The sequence below is a fragment of the Notolabrus celidotus genome, chromosome 6 (genome assembly GCF_009762535.1).
Source record: "Notolabrus celidotus isolate fNotCel1 chromosome 6, fNotCel1.pri, whole genome shotgun sequence".
Lineage (NCBI taxonomy): Eukaryota > Metazoa > Chordata > Actinopteri > Labriformes > Labridae > Notolabrus > Notolabrus celidotus.
Window position 1 is genome coordinate 32849808 of NC_048277.1, and position 20255 is coordinate 32870062.

General features: G+C 40.6%; 1 protein-coding gene across 2 annotated transcripts in view; it reads left to right on the top strand.

Moving 5' to 3' along the window:
* The window catches only part of tmtc3 (transmembrane O-mannosyltransferase targeting cadherins 3), a 52909-nt gene that overhangs the window by 6994 nt on the left and 25660 nt on the right, over positions 1-20255 (top strand). For both annotated transcript variants that reach the window (XM_034686054.1, XM_034686055.1), the window contains exons 4-6: positions 6151-6250; positions 10847-10962; positions 11407-11579. In XM_034686054.1, the coding sequence (XP_034541945.1) occupies positions 6151-6250; positions 10847-10962; positions 11407-11579 (389 nt within the window). The remainder of the gene's footprint in view (positions 1-6150; positions 6251-10846; positions 10963-11406; positions 11580-20255) is intronic.

Consider the following 20255-nt stretch of genomic DNA (forward strand, 5'->3'; position numbering starts at 1 on the left):
TGAAGACGGTTCAGGAAGAGGAATAAACAGAATAAACAAAATGACAAGCCAACAGATGGTAATAATAAACAAAATTATAATAATTCAAAAAAGAAATAATCTGACATCAAGTGAAATATAGAAATTTGACATCTATTGATAAGTAACAAGTAAAACAAAACCCAGATATACTAAAGGAAAAATAAATAGATGTATAAATAAAGATCTGATGCATGAGTAGAGCTGGGTGATATTGAAAATTATGTTATCACAATATATGGTCTAAGAGGTCCCCAAAACATGTCTTTAAAGTTTATGCTCAAAAAAACACTTTGAAATCAGATTTTGGTCTGCCTGAAAAGCCCTCTTCTTCAGTCCTCATCAGAACACTCTGTTTTCCCTCTGACCACGCCCCCTCAGGAAGTGGATGTGCCTCGGCTGTCCAGCACGTTGATCTAATGTTTACATGTTGGCTGAATATACACGGCTGCTCAGAGATCACGTTACTTCAACCCTCTGAATCTGATCCTGATGGAGAGGCACCTGTAGCAGGACCTTTCTGAAGGATTGGTCACAGATTTAGTGTTTCTTGTTGTTTTATTTATCAGTATGTAGACGTGTGTCTTGGTACACAGCTACGAACATGTAGCTATGTGGCTATGCTAACTAGCGCTAGCACTTATCCATGATAAATAAAAATCATCCACTAGATCTTCAAATCTGCAGACGTGGGGAGTAAAACCGATCTCTGCCAGAAAGGCAGCAGGACCTTTCTGAAGGATTGGTCACAGATTCTGTGTTTCTTGATGTTTTATTTGTCAGTATGTCGACGTGTGTCTTGATACACAGCTACAGCTACAGCTATGAACATGTAGCTATGTGGCTATGCTAATTAGCGCTAGCACTTATCCATGATAAATAAAAATCATCCACTAGATCTTCAAATCTGCAGACGTGGGGAGTAAAACAGACCTTTGTGTTTATTAAGACAGCCTACAACTAGCATGTCTCCCTCCTAAGCTCCTTGTTAGCACACATTTGTGCAGGTAATGAAAAACGGGGGAGGGATTCAGTATTATTTTATACAGTCTATGGGCTGAACAAGCTCCGAGCTCTGACTCCGTGACAGTCCGGATATTGTTGTTACGTAACAAAAACACGGAAGTCTGAAACGGCTCGTTTCACACACATTTACAGAAAGGTGGAGAAATTCTCTCGGGGGTTTGTAGACATGCCAGGGACACATATTTCAGGTAAAAAACCATTAAAAAGTCAATTTTGCATGATATGTCACCTTTAAAGCTTGTGAGCTAGTTAACTAAAAGTTTGACTCAGAGAAAAGTTTGTATTATTATTGAGCTGAAGTCATAACTTGACCTCATTTTAAACTCAAAATGAAAGAAAGTATTGGCAGCGTGGGAGTATCACACCGTTTCTGGGAAAGACCGGACACATGCAGATTGTAAAACATGTTCCAGTGAAATTTTAAGAGGAGGAACGAATGGCTAAATTTAATACCTCATATCCACTAGCTCATTTGAAAGACAGATACAAAGGATTATCAAGATGTAATGCAAATAACATCGGTATCTTTATCGTTCATCAGTTAAAGCTCCTGTGAGGAATTTGATGCTGGTTGTGAAACAGACTGAAGTGAACACTGACGCCTCTATATAACTTAGAAAAGCAAAACAGGCCATCAGAAACACCACTGATCTTTTCTTATAGTAGTGTTAAATGCCTGTTATCTGTAACAGCATAGGTGTCAGATGAGGTGAATAAAGGCACGCTGCTGAAACAGACTCTCTTTTACGCTGTTGTGAAAAGATACACTCGGAGTGACACGTTTGTAATTCAAATGATGCAGATTTTTCATCAGAAAAACGCAGCTTTCACAGAACAAGATCAGCAAAGAGATACAAGGTACCACTTTGTCCACTGGGGGCGCCAAAACCAACACAAACAGGAAGTTCCACAGGAGCTTAAGATTGGTTTGAGCACTCGTATCAGCATCAGCCCCAATTTTCTCGATCAGTGCATCTCTGATGTTTTGTGTGGTCTATTTTCTTCTTTTTCTTTTCTCTTCTTCTTTTTTTTTGTCAGAGTAAAAGAGCTGATATTAAACATGTGTAAATCATGGACTGCATAAATAACGGATGTAGTATCCGTGGCGTCACCCACCTGTTTCTGAAGCGCTGTTTTGGAGCCAATCTTCGGCGGCAGCCATATTGGAAATGCTGAAGTCAACCTAACTGCTAAAGAGGCAGGCTTTGAGCCTCCTTGCCAACAGCTACAGTGTTCCCGCCTGTCAATCAAGTCAGCTGTGCCTCTCATAATGGAAAACTCTTAATCTTAATACCTTTGAAACTTCTTTGTTGTGAAAAATGTACCCCCCTTACAGTGTTTGCTGATGGAGAAATGAGCTATCCAGACTACACTCTTTTTTTTGTACCAGGCAGTAAACATGTTTATTTCTGCTGTAAAGATCGGCTTTTTTGAATGGATGTGTATCTGGTTTGCGGTACTTCCAGAGCCCGCCTCAAGTGGACACTCAAGGAAATGCAGTTTTTAACACTTCCACATTGTCTTCAATTCTTGTGGCTGGAGGTTGCCTCTTGGTCTGAAGACTTCCTGCAGATTGATTTGCTTAAATGCAACTCTACAGCATCTGCGATCAGAGCTGCGTCTGTAGCAGCAGTCTTAATCATAAAAGTAGTCTGCTGTATAAACTACTAATGAGAAAAGGGTGTTTGACAAAGCCTGGGAATAAAACAAGTTATTTTAAAAGTCAAGATTCACGTAAATGTAGTTATGTTAGCCACTTATCATGAATGTTATCGGCACCATAATGTTTATCAGAAACCGGAAACCTCCAGCTTATCATTTGAACTCGATCTCGCTCTCTATAGGGCTTGTCTGAAAAGAATCTTCCCCAATTAGGACATGTAATTCACCCTATTCAGAGTATCTGAACTGATGACCAGACAGGCCCTGACCAGAGAAGAAAAACAAAGGAAACATTCTGCTTCTTGTGGTGGAGTGCTACTGTTACACAGCATGCCCCACTGCACCGCTCTTCCTCGTGGTGTTCTCTAATCTAGGCAGAGTCTCTCAGACTTCTTGAATGGAAACAATTTGCCTCACAAATGAGCCCATAGAGTTAGTCCAGCGAATGCCCTTCATGTTATCGTCGTCTGGAATCTCTCTCTGAACGGATCATTTGTTTTTGAGTCATGCTCCAAGCACTGAAGGTCCCTTCATGATAAGTGTGCACAAAGAGTCCCTGTGTGTCCCCATATCTTTCTCTGTGGGTTTTCAGCTATCTGTGTTTGAATGGGGGGCTTCTTTTTTTCTTTATCTTCAACTATTTTCAAATACAAATTATTTAGTGACAGCAAGACTGAAGAAGGGCATCAAGGAGGACTCTGTGAAGCTGCATCCTGATTCTGTACAGAGAGACGCACAGAAAATGTGGTTTGTTGTCTGAGTAATTAAAGAAAAATGAGGCATCATGTTGGGGACATCTCTCCCAACAATCCATTTATTCAGCTTCAGATTGAGAAGACTGTCTGTCAGTGAGCACATGCACTTCATGGTTATTAGACCTAATTCACAGAGTATATTGTATCCACCCCCTGACTTTATAAAGGTCAAGTACCGAATAAGTGCGTCAGCTTATTAGGGCCATAATACAACATTTAATACAATAACACAGCTATCATTATAATCAAATGTAGTCGGGTAGTTAGCATCAAGCACAGGGCCGGTAATGTATTCTTCTATTTAAGCAGTTTAGATGTAAAAAGTTCCAAACACAAAGATAAAACAAAGCAGGAAGGGAATCATCATCATCATCAATCTTTAAATATATAGCGCCAAAACACAACAAATGTTATCTCAAGACGCTTCTACAAGCATAGCATGAGCTTCATATTTTGAGACCGGAGGTTGCCGCTTGGTCATAACTAAAGAACTGCATGTTCAAAGCATGGCTGACGCAACAACATTAATTGAACACATAATACAACATTTCCTTTAACTTTGCAGGGATTAACAGATACATGGAACTTCAAGTATTTGTCCCATAATCCCAAATGGGGCTGTCCAAACCAGGGGTGCATCTCGCTCGGCTGGAAGTGAAGCTTTCAGCAGAGTCTGCCCCCTGGTGGCTGGCTGCATTATAGGTCAAAAAATATGTCCCCCCCCCCATTCATTTGAATGCCACCATAGAGGGAAACTTCTAAGGACACACAGCGTCTTAGGGCGGAGCTCGCTTCTGTGGCTTCGCTGGCTCAGGCTGCACTATGGCTGCGCCCAGGAGCGGGATTTTTTTGGCTTCAGAACCGTACAACGGGAAGAGGCGGAGCAACACTGTCCATTTTTATTTACAGTCTATGGTCCGAACACGCTCGCCTCATTGGACGCTACAATATACATTCCTTATTTGGTTTCATAAATGCTTTTATCATGGTTTGATTTATTTATTGGAGGTATTTTATTTTTTTTAAAGGTATATTTTTAGGCTTTTTACACCTTTATTCATAGAAGAGAGGACAGTGGATTGGTCAGGGAACTGGAAGAGAGTGAGGGAGTGACATGAAGGAAAGGAGCCGCAGGCTGGAATCGAACCCAGCCTAGCCGCTAAATGGGCACGCAATTTAACCATTAGGCTAAATCTGAGCCCAACTGGAGGGATTTTTATTCATATATCTCATTTTCTGATATTGTTCTCACTCCTTTAAATTATGAGTGGTGGAGGGGGTGCCGTTAGCCTAGCGGCCTAGATGCACCCCATATACAGAGGCCATAGCCCTCGTTGCAGAGGTCGCAGGTTCGATTCCAGCCTCGACCATCCACTGCATGTCCTCCCCCACTCTCCACTCTCCACATTTCCTGTCTCTCTTCAGCTGTCCTGTCCTTCAAAGGCGAAAATGCCCAAAATTCTAACTTAAAAAAGTAAATATATGAGTGGTGGAGCAGGAGTGCTTCTATATCATGCTTTTGTGTTTTGATAGTTTGTCAATTCTGATTGGTTTGTGTGGTTCCATGTTAATGTTTTGTAACTGGATGTCATCATCTTGCTGCAAGACAGATCTACCTACAAGTATATATAAAGTAACCTCACCTAACATATTTAAGAAAGACTGAACGCCTGATATTCGTATTGGTTTGACAAGCACAGGTCCTGAATGCTTAAGATGTTATTTTGTCCGCTTATCAGGTCAGGGTGTGTAGTGATGTGGCTTTAGCAGGTGAGGATCTTGATTTTAAACGCAGTGTTCTTCTGTTTTGTTTACAGATGCACCATTGATTTAAAGTGATGCGTACTAGTCGCTTGTTGCAGGTAATTGTGCATCCAGTGTTTGTCTTCCATTAACCGACAAACTCCAGGTCATGCATAGAACGATCACTCGAACAGAAACACGTTTGAATCAAGAGGTTAGAGACTGTTTCTCTAAAGCTGACATGCTTACTTTACCCTCGAGCGATGCATAGTAGACTCTACAGATCTCTGCAGAGCGCTGTGTAGAGAAGGACTCCTCGCTGTCGTTTTAAGGGTTTATCTACAGGTCTTTGGTCACGGTACAAATGAGAATGTTATTTCTTCCACACGATGGCACTCATCATTTACATAAATGACAGACGTCTCTGTCAGGGAGACTGCTGTACAAAGATCTATATCTCTCCAGTTTACCCAAGCAGACCTGTTTTTACAGTTGGATTTAAGGAGCTTCTACGTTCTGCCAATTGTGGACACGTGTGAAGTTTCTTGAAGAGTGTTGGAGAGTGTTACTTTGTTTTTCTTTTCACTTGAGGTGTATCCAGAGGAATATCCTATTGTGGGATCTGCTATTACTCCTCTGCTTTTGACAACTTCCAACAGGTTCAGGATTTATGGGTGTTTTCTTTGAACATTGTTGTACATGGTCTTGTGCTCGGTGGGAGGTTTTTAACACCTGCTAGTCTATGGCAAATAAAGCTTTGCATTCATGAGATGTTTTAGTCCAACTGTATGACTGAACATGCACTGTTACAGCTGAGTTTGACGTCGATTTGCAGCTTTATTTTCCCACAAAGTGAGACTTGAAGTGAACACATGAACAAACTAATCAGTTTCGACGGCCTGCTGGACTCACTTCTTTCACTTCTTTCCCTTCTTTTCATCCGTAGGTCACAGGTGTGGTTGGCAGAGCTGAACTCCTGTCTTCAATCTTCCTCCTGGCTGCTTTCCTAGCCTACACAAAATCAACAAGTGCAGACCATTCAATTGGTGAGTCACTCAACCATTGTTCATCTTACAGAGGTCAAGGACAAATATTAGCCATACAAGGCAAAAAAGAGCACAATAAAATGACGGATTCCTTTCATGCAGATGTGTAAAACCGTCTCTCCCTCCCTAAAGTTCATTGTGAAGCCTCAACACTAAATATTTACCTTCTCCTCACCTTACCTCAGACCACTTTATCACCAGACCGTCAGGATGAAAGTGTCCGCCTGTGAAAACAGAGACGTTATTACTAAGCTATCAGTAACTGATTTGCTAGCAGTGTCAACAAGTTACCGCTGGATTCGATTACACCGGTCCACGCACACCTGCCGACCATGTCAGAAGGAGGACTACATCGATTAAACATACAGTAATTAAGATACTCTGTTTAACTTTAAGTCATCATTAAAGGTGACATATCACTCTTTTTTCATCAAAATATATTGGTCTAAGAGGTCCCCAAAACATGTCTTTAAAGTTTATGCTCCAAAAAATACTTTGAAATCAGATTTTGGCATGCCTGAAGAACCCTCTCATTCAGCCCTGTTCAGAACGGTCTGTTTTCTCTCTGACCACGCCCCCTCAGGAAGTGGCTATCCCCTCGGCTCTCCAGCACGTTGATCTAATGTTTACATGTTGGCTGAAGTAACACGGCTGCTCACAGACCCGCGTTACTTCAACCCTCTGAATCTGATCCAGAATCTGATCCTGACAGAGAGGCGCCTGCAGCAGGACCTTTCTGAACCATTGGTCACAGATTTAGTGTTTCTTGTTGTTTTATTTATCAGTCTGTCGACGTGTGTCTTTGTACACAGCGACGAACATGTAGTTTTGTGGCTATGCTAACTAGCGCTAGCACTTTTCCATGATTAATAAAAATCATCAACTAGATCTTCAAATCTGCAGGCCTGGGGAGTAAAACCGACCTCTACCAGAAAGGCAGCAGGACCTTTCTGAAGGATTGGTCACAGATTTGGTGTTTCTTGTTGTTTTATTTATCAGTATGTTGACGTGTGTCTTGGTACACAGCTACGAACATGTAGCTATGTGGCTATGCTAGCTAGCGCTAGCACTTATCCATGATAAATAAAAATCATCAACTAGATCTTCAAATCTGCAGACGTGGGGAGTAAAACCGACCTTTGTGTTTATTAAGACAGCCTACAACTAGCATGCCTCCCTCCTAAGCTCCTTGTTAGCACACATGTGTGCAGGGAAAGAAAAACGGAGGAAGGGTTCAGTTCTATTTTATACAGTCTATGGGCTGAACAAGCTCCGAGCTCTGACTCCGTTACAGACCGGATGGCGTTGTGACGTATGAAAAACATGGAAGTCTGAAACGGCTCGTTTCACACACATTCACAGAAAGGTGGAGAAATCAGAACAGGGACAGAATGGATTTTTTTCATTTTCGGGGGGTTTGTAGACATGCCAGGGAAACATATTTCGGGTAGAGAACACTTAAAAAGTCAATTTTGCATGATATGTCACCTTTAATAAAATGTTCACTCAGAGACGTGTGGACTTTTATCATTGTGGTTGGTTTTATTCCCTCACCAGGGACAGTGGAGTGCCAAGTGGCTCTGGTGTAATTCCAAGATGTAAATATTAAGCACAGCTCTGCTCTGCTTTTGATTTATGAAGCGTGGAGAAATGCAGAAGAGTTGTGGGATATGTTTTGATTTTAATGGATTAGCAGAGAATACTGCTCTTGTTATTCTGTATGGTCAACATTGTCACAGTCCCATCTTTGATCTTTATGTGGTCATTAATTTATTTAATAATGTGTGCACTGTTAACTGTCCCAATGTCAAAGTTTGAGGCGTAATCACCCCAATAAAAGCTTCTGTGCTGCAACACATCAGTGCCTCATAATACTGCCCATGCATTACTTTCTTTTCAGGACATATTCTTGTCATCCTGTTTTACTTTTTTTCCACATTAAGTTCGTTTGAGGATTTTCAGCTGTTTATGAAACAGACTGATATTAACATTGACATCTTCTCTAGTGACCTAAAAAGTAAACAAGACCATCAGCAACAAGATTGACATTTCCTATACATAACTCTTAAAGCCTGTAACAGCTGTGAGGGGTTAGAGTCAGACCAGAGAGCTGACAGTCTGCTGAAGAAAAAGCCTGTTTTTAATTTTAACATCAAAAATACTGAACAAAATAATACTGAATCCCTCCTCCGTTTTTCATTACCTGCACAAATGTGTGCTAACAAGGAGCTTAGGAGGGAGGCATGCTAGTTGTAGGCTGTCTTAATAAACACAAAGGTCGCTTTTACTCCCCACGTCTGCAGATTTGAAGATCTAGTGGATGATTTTTATTTATCATGGATAAGTGCTAGCGCTAGTTAGCATAGCTACATAGCTACATGTCGTAGCTGTAGCTGTGTACCAAGACACAAGTCGACATACTGACAAATAAAACAACAAGAAACACAGAATCTGTGACCAATCCTTCAGAAAAGGTCCTGCTGCCTTTCTGGTAGAGGTCGGTTTTACTCCCCAGGCCTGCAGATTTAAAGATCTAGTGGATGATTTTTATTTATCATGGATAAGTGCTAGCGCTAGTTAGCATAGCCACATAGCTACATGTTCGTAGCTGTGTACCAAGACACACGTCGACATACTGATAAATAAAACCACAAGAAACACTAAATCTGTGACCAATCCTTCAGAAAGGTCCTGCTACAGACGCCTCTCCATCAGGATCAAATTCAGATTCAGAGGGTTGAAGTAACGTGATCTCTGAGCAGCCGTGTATATTCAGCCAACATGTAAACATTAGATCAACGTGCTGGAGAGCCGAGGCACATCCACTTCCTGAGGGGGCGTGGTCAGAGAGAAAACAAAGTGTTCTGAGGAGGGCTGAAGAAGAGGGCTTTCCAGGCAGACCAAAATCTGATTTCGAAGTGTTTTTTTTAGCATAACGTTTAAAGACATGTTTTGGGGACCTCTTAGACCGATATATTTTGATGTAAAAAAGCGTGATATGTCACCTTTAATAATCATTGGCATCTGTTTGACAATTATTCAAACAACCAAAACCGCAAGGCATGCGACGCCCCCAAAGTCAAAGTTAGAGTTTAAAATCAATGAACACAGGCAGGTCCTTTAAGCTAAAGCCTCATTTATACTAAGCATTGAATCCACACTGCATCCCAATGTACAGCTCCCAAGAATGTAACAACATGGCTGTCAACAATAAGGAATGCAACAGCTGTGATTGGTCCCGTGACTTACACAGCACACTCTGCTTGCTGGTAGTTTGAAACCAGCTGCAAACATCTGTATGCTGCCTCAGGAGTGAAGGAAAAAAAATGACTTCCTGTCTCAGTGCCTACAGAGAGATTTTGTGTGCTTATCTTATATGTTGAAGTTACTGCTTTTCCACATTTCTCAGATTCATCATGAATAAGGAAGTCTTTAATACATGATGAATCTGAGAAAAGCTCAGCTCAGTTGCATACTGCCCAACTAGTGTTTCGGTGCGGTGATTTCTGAGCCGCACAGATTCACCAGTAAATCAGTAGTAATGCCCATAATACCACATGCTACTCATTTACTACTTTTCTCCAGGCACAGAACAAAGGAACCACCCAGTGTGAACCCAGATATCCCAAACTGGCTGCTGGTCTGCCTCCTGTATTGCATTTCAGGCAATTTTCCTCTCCCCCTCTAGTGTCAATGTCGACATTTACTTTCCAATTACGTCTAAAAACGCCCCTAACAAACCCAGTGATGGTGCTGTAACTCCATACTGTGTATTTGCCACAGACATTCATATATCAGAGGTAAACCAGACCTGGATGATAATAATACCCATTTGTATGTATCTGCAATGATCTTCTTTCAATGTGGTAACATCTAAAGCATATCAGTGGCTTATATTCGTGCAGGTTTGTTGTTTCAGTTTCTGCTGCCAAGTGTCTGTCAGCGCTGTTTCTCAGACACCTGGCATCTCCTTCAAGCTGTGTTCCAAATCTGAGGCTGAATCTTCAAAAAGACCCGATGATCTGAACTCACTGTTCCTTTCTTTATAAGCTGCTTCATTCATACGGATCGCTTTAAGTTAGAGACTTACACAGATTCAAAATTACAAATGTCTGTCTTAATGGCTGACAATCACTCAGAGCTTCAAAAGTATTGATGTTCACAGGACAAGCTTTGATGCTCCTAAAAAAACCTTGTGATAGATGGCTGGTAAATTGTGTGTTTAGTGTAATGGTAGATACATCTCAGAAATGTCTTTAACCCATCGGGATCTGTGATTTATGACATCCACGCCACTGCTGATAGAGGAATTTAAGGTCTGGCTTCCATCAGTTTTACTTTGGGAAAGTTTGTATTAGTCTCATAATGTGTAAGTGGTGTTTGACAGGGTTTTGATAGAAAGCAAATGTTGCTAGTTATTGGAGAAAACTCCATTAAACCGGGGGTTTTGTATTCTTAGGAAGTAATAGGTTGTGTCCTCTGTTTAAGAAATTGAAAGGGTTGGTTCAAATGATCTTCTTACACTAATAAACAAACTTTCCCAGTTTGTTTACAATGCAAAAGCCTCTAAACATATGTTTTCCTTCTTTTTTGCAGTTTGGACTCCCATTGCACTGACTGTTGTTCTAGTGGCTGCTGCAACACTCTGTAAGGAGCAGGGAATCACCGTCGTCGGCATCTGCTGTGTCCATGAAGTGTTTGTTGCTCAAGGGGTAAGGCTCTGAAACTAGGTCCCTCTTTTTTCCTGTAGGTTGTGCCTGCAACATCAAAGCATGCATTGCTTTTAGCTACGTAGCTCGTCTAAAGCATAAATTCATTATAGGTACCTAAAACCAAGGGTATGTGTTCTTCAGATGATTGTTTGTGGGCTTTTTATGTCTTTGCTCAGAGGACAGGTAAGGATAGAAAGGGGGGAACTGGGAGGATAGAGTGGGGAATGACATGCAGCAAAGGAACAATGGTCAGATTCGAATCTAGGCGCCCACTTTGAGGTCTGTAGCCTCAGAAGGTGCTAAACTGTCTCCCTGGATCCAACTTCTTTAAAGGGATACCATATAGCTACATTTTGGTGGCATAGCAAAATGTTAAGAATGACATGTTTGGATTCTTTTTCCACAAATAAGTTCTCCATGTTTTCCTCTTTTTGCCCCCCTCAGTTCACCCTGCCCATGCTGCTGGACACACTCCGGCAGGTCCTGCAGGGTAAAGATGGTTTCCCCTACGCTGTCCTGCAAACTCTGCTGAAACTCATCGTCCTCGTCATCAGCACCCTGCTGCTCGTCATCGTCAGGGTCCAGGTCATCCAGTCCCAGCTCCCTGTCTTTACCAGGTAGGAATGGGTTATGATTTGGTGATTGAAGCTACTGCAGCCGTTGTACAAAGAACAGTGCAGCAGTATCGGCTTTAGGGGACGTTCTGAAGCAACTAAGGTCCTAGTGGTTTAAACAGAAGTTTATATCCTGCCTAACTGACTAATCCAATCACTGAAAAAACAGTGAAGTGGCTAAACATAGGATCACAATGTTAGATTGATTTTCCAAGTGTGGTGACCAGTAGCAGAGCTAGCACCACCGGCCTTCAGTCCCTCTTGCAGGTTAGCGTCCGCATGCCTGCGATGGTTACTCATTGCTTTGGTCGAGTGGTTGTATGCCAGTTTAACCCGACAAAGCCCACATACAACTTGTATCCATTGAAGATGAAAACACTTCCTCACAGCGTTGCACAACGAGCTGCCATCTGTCATCTGTGCTGGTTCACATCCAGGTAGTAGAGCTTTCTGATCGCTCTCTGTTCTGGCGATTTCTTTACAATCTTATTTCTTGATTGAAAGCTTTTGGAAGGTTTCATCTGGGACTAATTTTCCAACAATTTTTTTAAAGGCATTTTTGTCACCAAATGTTTTTTGGTTGATATAGTGTGATGAGATTTCTCTCAGGATTTTACAATTTGTCGGCGCGTCAGAGTTAAACCTTTCAATACAGCTGCTGTATCTTGGCTGCACAAATGAAACTGAAGGGCAGTGGAATATAGTCAAAGTCATGATTTAGATGTAAATGGATTATAGGGTTATATAAACACATTATACTGCTCTGATGTGTTTTCTCTCTTAGATTATGTAATAGTTTATGTAATGTTTCTGTTTGATTAAAGAAGAAAATCTTTCCCATGGCCCTCTGACATCCTGCAGCTGACTGATGTGACTCACAGGCCCACGTCCACTTTGTGGAGCATGCAGCTCGTCGTCAGCATCAGCATGGATTTGGATTGTTGTTCTTATTCAGGGTAGCTCCACATTTTTAATCTCTAACGCAAACAGTTCGCACATCCAAGAAGATCAAACATGATAACATCTTTTTAATCCTCTTACATGAGCGTGAATTTGAGAGAAAAGCTGGTGTTTATTTTTATCCTTTAGTTCCTTCTATCTATCTATTCTAAGTCATTAGCATCCCCGGAAGACACCGTGCCCCCTTAATGCATGCTGATACACCTGCTAGGCTGATGTATGCTTGTGGTATTTATGGTGTTGGTGGAGGTAAAGCAGAGATTGTAATCACTGCAGAGAAATTTTATCTATGCAACATGATAGATGTCAAGAGCTCAGATACTGTGAACCAGGAGATCTGTGTGACATCAAGGAGTTTCTACCTGCATGTTGAAGTCAACAAGCTATGCATGACTTCAAAGGTAGCCTAGTTCGATCATAATCTGCAATTTAGGATGGAGTTTACACTCTACCAAAGTTTTAGGGGTTGTACCAGCTGAGATAGTTCCAGCGTAACGGGAGTTCTATGCACGTTGTAGTTGGAGGTTTCCCCACTCAATGTCACTGTTGGGATTTTAAACTGTAAGTTGTCACCTTTTCATAATGCTTTGTCATATTTAACATACCTTTTATTTCAAAGTAAGAGTCTGTTAGACAGTTGTATTCATCTGCTAGCACATTTAGAGACAAACACCATTGGGAAATAGCTTTTTTGTACTTTGATCTACTAGTTACGATACACCTCATAACCTCATGGTGCAACCATACAATGAAGCAACTTAAGTTCCAAACTGAGCACTTTCACTGAGTGGCTTGTCGTGGACTTTGAACCCTAGCTTAAGACACAACTAACACTGAGCAAGAGTAACAGGCCACAAGGTTTTTAATTTGATATTGGCCCAACATTTCTAAATGAATCATCAGTCTGAAGAGTAATCATTATGGTGATCTGTTGACTCAACCTTGAAAAGGACCAAGATTAGACATATCACCGGCTTATAAAATATATTGGCAGTATTAAAAAAAGGACATGTCTTTTCTTGTGGTGGTTTTAAGTTTGATGTCCACAAAGATGTTAAGACGTTTGGCTGTTGTCTCACTGGAAAACTTGTCTTTAAATGGTAAATAGTAAATGGACTTGCACTTATATAGTCTAGTCTTTCTGACCACTCAAAGTGCTTTAACACTACTCGTCACATTCGCCCATTCACACCACATTCACTCACTGATGGTAGAGGCTATTGTGTAGTGAGGGACCATCAGTATGAGCTAATCTCATTCGTACACATTCACTGAACAAGAGCAGGAGCAATTTGGGGTTCAGAGTTTTGCTCAAGGACACTTCGGCACGTGACTGACAGAGCTGGGATGGAAGCGCCAACCTTCCGATGACCGACGACCGACTTGACCCCCCTGAGCCACAGCTGGCCCGAGTCTTTACAACAGAATCCAGATTAACGTAGATTAAACTACAGATTTATATTGATGAAAGTTAGAAAGAAAGAAAGGTACTTTATTGATCCCCAGGGGGGAAATTCAATTTTTTCACTCCTGCTATTTTGGACATGCTACACATACAGTTTTTTGGTATATACATACAAATGCACACACATGCAGTGAACATGCTTGGGGAGAGATGTCAGAGTGAGGATACTGCAGTCAACCAGCGCACCCAGGGCAGTTGGGGGTCCGGTTCCTTGCTCAAGGGCACCTCTGCAGTGCCCAAGCAAGTGAACCAGCACCTCTCCAGCCACCAGTCCACTTGCCAAACTTCGTCCTGACTGGGACTCGAACCGGCGACCCTTTGGTTCCCAAGCCAAGTCCCTATGGACTGAGCTACTGCCGCCCCCGTTTACTGTACAGCTGCAGTTTTGTCAAAAGTTAATTTACTGAATCATGAATCTTATCAATCTATAGAGAGTTATTATGACCTGCATTAAACTGCTGCTTTAAATGATACTGAATAGATCAACTTTAAAAAAAATTCTAAAAATGGTGGACGTCATACATGGAGCCGATATTCACTAAATGAACAAAAACTAATGAAGCAAAGGGCAGAAAAAACAGTGTCTACATCCTTTAGTTCAACTCTGTACACTGTATGTCTTTTGCAGTGGTAGAAATTGAAAGTTGAAATAGACCAGGAGACAAACATCTACTTCTATGTGCTATAAGTAATATTAGTTATTTAGATTAAGATTTCAATAAACTATAAAGTAAGTGAGAACACTCCGCCAATGACTGATACTCTTTCTATTGGACAATGTGTCGATTGAGCGTAGACTGTTTTGGCTGCTCAGGGCTCCACAAAGACTCAACCAAATGGAATTTGATTGCCAAGATAAAGTTCCAGACAATTAGCCCCGTTGTGCTAATCCTCCATAATCCTGAAGACGTCTCCAGATTGTCTGAGAGAGTTTCTGTGTTCGAGCCATAACAATATAGCATTGGCCGATTATCAACATGCCGGCAGTGATTAGTTTGTACGTCTTCTAAAACAAGTTTGGACTACCTGCTGTACCAGAAGAGCTCAGACGCACACTGAAAGACTAGATATGCTTACCTCAAACATCAAAGAGAGAGAGATCATCAGCAGGAAGAGGAGGCAGCAGTTTCAGTAAAATCTGTTATCACGACGGGAAACATACTGGAACTGAAAAGCACTGATTTTTTAATTAAAATAAAGCTTTTTATTTTGTAAAACTAACTTTTATTCTTTTTTTTTGTCAGCCAAAAACATAAAACCTGTCCAGCAGACCTTTCTCGTAGTGCGTTGACTAATGTCCTTGTTGTTTTTAACAATTTAAAGTAACCAGAGGAAGATTTTTAGTCCACCAATGTCAAGATCTTGAGCTATCACTTGATAATAATAATGATAATAATAATAATAGTGATAAGAAGAAGTCCTTTATTTATGCAGCACCATTTTAGGGTGCCAAGGGCTTGCATGGACCAATGCATGTCACTCACGCTTTCATTGTCAGTCAGAACCTCATGCCTTAGGTGTGTAGTGTATCACTTTGAGCTTATGCATTGTAGTTTGATATGTAAATCATCCATGAACCGCTAACCAGAGTGGTTACGGTTAGGCAGAAACCCGGGTGGTTAGGGTTAGGGCAAGATTGTGGGTATGGTGTTCAAATACAAACATGTCCAATGGTTAGGTTTAGGAATAAAGTCCACTGACGAAGATCAAAGGTTAGGGTTAGGCAAATCCCCTGAAGCTTAGGGTAAGGGTTGAGTGAGGTGATAGGTTGTGAGGAAGCCCAAAGGTTAGGGTTAGGGATATAGTCCACTGTCAAATACTAAGGGTGAGGGTTAGGAAAGTGTTTCCCAAAGGGAGCATAAAAACAAACACAAAGAGTACTCTACAGCAGACAGACTATAGACCAGGGACGTCACACTCATTTCAGTTCAGGGGCCACATACATCCCAAGTTGATCTGAAGTGGGCCAGAGCAGTAAAATCACAACATAATAACCTATAAATAACGACAACTCAAAATGTTTCCTCTGTTTTAGTGCAAAAAGGTACAAGTACATTCTGAAAATGTTCACATTTAATGAACCATCTGTCTACAAAAACAGCTGTTGAATTATGCAAACAGCAAGTAATCTATTTTCTCACTTTGAGAAAAAAAGTCCTGGTAAAAAAAAAAGTGCTGTTCAGGTGCGCTCCCTCAGCGCTATGATTTTATGCAACCCCCAGAGGACAAATTTGAAATAGTAGTTACTTTTATTGAAAAATTGCAGTTAATGTCTTCTCTGTCATTTTTTCACTTTGCAAAGTCGTTTCCGCGGGCCGGATTGGAACCTCTGGCGGGCCGGTTTTGGCCCGCGGGCCGCATGTTTGACACCCCTGCTATAGACCAAACTTAAATCACACATTAGGAAAACAAACGCAAAAGACCCAAACAATGATTCAACACAGGCAATACAAGAACCCAATGATAAGAACTTAGACCAAAGGACCAAGAAAATAAGACAATTTAAAATATAAAAGGAAAGAAAGAATAAAAAGGGAAACAAACAGTAAAAGGAATAAAGCATTAAAAGAGGGATAAAAGCATTACGGTGAAATAAAGAAAAAGAGATTTACAGGTAAAGAATGTAAAGATAAAAGTAGTAAAATAAAAACAAAAATCAAGATGAATAAAATCAGTAAAGGCAGTGAATGAGATATTAAAGGAAAACAAAGTGGGATAATAAAAGCAGTAAGAAGACAACATCACATAAAAGCAAGTCTATAAAAGTGAGCTTTAAGAAGAGACTTAAAAGATTCCACAGATTCTGCTAGCCTGAGCTCCTCAGGCAGACTGTTCCAAAGTCCAGGGCCCTAATTGTAAATGCTCAGTCCCCTTTAGATTTAAGCTTAAACTTTGGAACAGCCAAGAGGTCCCCACCCGAAGATCTAAGGCTTCAGGTCGGCTCATATGGTGTTAAAACTTCTGAAATATAGCTTGGAGCCAGACCCGGAAGTGCATATAATAATAATACAAATAATAATAAAATAAAAGAATAAGATCAGAGATATGTAGGTTTCTCATCTTAAAAGCAACAGATCTGTGTTGTTAAACTGAAGACATGCTTGCTAAATGGAATAAAGTCCCATTAATAAGAAGTCTGCAGCGGTCTCCTCCCTCTAAGTCATGGTTTGAGGTCACACTGGTGTATCAGTGCAGCTTTTTATTTGAACGATGAATCTAAAATGCGTGTGGTGGTTAGCACTGTTGTTGTTGTTGTTGTTGCAGGAAGGTTCATGGTTCATATCTCTCCCTGGACAGGTGCCTCTCTGTGCTGAGTCTGCATGTCCTCCATGTGCATGCGTGTCCTCTCCTCCCACACTCCAAACACATGCTTGTCAGGTTGATAAATAGCCTTAGGTGTGAGTGTATGAAGGATGTTTTAAACCAGATTAAATGTAAAAATTGTGCAACGGTAAGATTAAGATTAAACATCCATCTGTTGCACTTACCTCGGCCATCTTTAACGTCTTTGAATCTATAACGGACGGGTTATATCACCTGGTGTCCTCTTTCACGTCAGACAGATGAAGATGAAGCGACAGCACTTCGTATATAATGTATATAAATAAATACATCAGACAGGTTTCCAATACTACCGTACAATCCAAGCTAAACAGAACTCAGAGGATTTGATATAAACTTGGCCTCGGTGCTTATCACGCCTCATCCATCTCAGTTAAAGAGATGACTGAGAAGTCAGCTCGGCAAGCATTGATGAAAGAAGATACTCTTATCTACAAATACACAAAACTTAATGTGCAATATTTATAACGTCTCTTTATTGAGATGGATAAGTGCAACAGCCTCAGGTGGAAGAGACAAAGGTACTATCAACAAACAAAAAGATATTGTGCTGTCATATGTTTGATGTTGCCTTTCAAACCTTATTATTTCTCTGAGTTGTTTTAATTAAGGTTAACATCATCAACCACAACTGAAGAGACGTATTTAATTGGATTCTGAGCCTCAAAACATCTCTACGTCATTCTTTTTATTTCCTTCAAATTAAGACTTATTTAAGGAGAAAAGTCTGTTCACATAAAACCTTCTAGATTAAAAGACTCCACTCTGCAGGACTTCATTGAAAGGATATAATTCAAAATCTGTTGCCAACTGGGTTTCAAGGAAAAACCTGGGGTTAAAAATCGAGGTGGAAAGAATTGATTCTGTCTGTCCTTTTTTTTTTTCTTTTATTATAAAACCGTGTTAAAACGTTTATTTGTCAGCTTGAACCTATGACCACCCAGACCCAATCAATAAGAAACAGCAACAAAGACAGTTTTTATTTTGTGCCGGGGCAGACAGAAATCGATTTAGCCGACCTGCAGGACTTCCTTTTGATTTCAGTTTGGTCTCTTTGGTCTTGTATTTCCTACCTTGGACTGAAAAAAGTGTTAAAAACTGGGTCAAGTGTTCTGGACTCCTTTCATGGTGATTCTGTTTTTTTTGACTCTGTTGTCTTCTGCTCACAGCATGATCACTGTTTTGATCTTTATTTTGCTGAAAATGGTAATCTGAAGATGTTTTTAAGTTTATATTTGTATGTTTAAGTGAAGTCATCTTTGGGTAAGTGACAAAGTGAACACATGAGACTCTATGTATCCAGAGGTGAGCCATTCTGGCTGTTGCAGTGCTGTGAACGTAGGCTGACGCTAAAGTAATGTAAAGAGTGTCTGTTAGCTCAGGGGTCCCAAATTGTGGGTCGGGATCCCCTGGGGGGGTTGAGAAATCAACCAACCAACCAACCAACCAACCAATCAATCAATCAATCAATCAATCAATCAATCAATCAATCAATCAATCAATCAATCAATATTTGTATAGCGCCGAATCACAAAAACAGTTATTGCAAGATGCTTTTCCAAACAGAGCAGGTCTAGACCGTACTCTGTTAAATTGTTAACAAAGACCCAACATCAAGACAGCATAAGATCCAGTCCCATCTGACAGACAGGACTCAGTCTGATCTCATCTTAATCCACCATGAGCAGAGCACTTTGCAGTTTTAAACTAGTTACAGCGGCAAGGACAAACTTCCTTTAACAGGCAGAAACCTCCAGCAGGACCAGACTCATGTTAGACACACATCTGCTGAGACATAGTTGGGGTTTAAATGAGGGATAGAGGAGATGAAGAAAGATGATAGTGGTATGGATAGTAGTAGAAACAGGGTTATACAGACTGGATCAGATACTTTGTGGTGCTCCTCAGTGTAAACACTGAGTCTTCCCAAAATTGCTGACATGCAATTAGGACAGGAAACAAAGTTTGCCCCAGATCCTGCTGACTTTATGTTTCCTGTGCTTGGTGGTTGTAGTAAATCTGATTTATGGGCATTAACCAAACTGATGGAGGATGCAGATATCGTTACAATCAAGCATATATTGTAGGTCATATATTTGTGCAGTTAAAATTACGATAGTGCTCTGACCTGCTCTGCACTCTGTGTATTTTCTTTCCTAATCACATCCCTGCTTATCGTTTTCCTCTGCTGTCCTAACTTATCTCACGGCTGTCATGCAGGGAACCACATTACATATTTTACACTGTGATGTGCTTGTCTTCAGATTCAGCTGTATTGCAGTATTTTAGTGCAATTCATTTCTTTTGTGGTTTTAGTATTAGGATTTATTTATTCATTCATTTATTTATTTTATTTTATTTTATTTAAAATATGGATCTAGTTTGAAAAGTGAAATATTATGCCTCTCTAGACTGTTTCGTGTATATACTGTATATATTTGAATTAAAAAACATTGCACACAACACATGTCACATTACTTGGTGTTTTGCGGCACACTGGTTTCAGCTGCCTGTAGGAGTCATGAACGTTGTAGGAAACAGTCCATATTTGATTAAAGCTGTTGTTTCAATGTTTACAGTTCTGTTGTTAGAAATGCTAAAAACCTTAACCAAAACTCTGCTACATGTGGTTGTTCCATCTCATCAAGTTCACACCCTAAGAAATAGATTTAGAGACCAAAAGATGTATGTGACAAAATATTTAAAAAAAAGGAAACAAATTGCAACGACTTCTAAATTTCACATCCAAACTATCCCCCTCTTTTCCTCCCCTTGTGCTTCATTGATCACAGGATCTATTTTCCAGAAATATGGCGTCTGATTTCATTGTTATGCTGATGATGTGCAAATTTATATGCCGTTCAGCTTAAAGAGGAATGGATCCCTGCAGTCCTTGTTCAACCGTTTGAAAG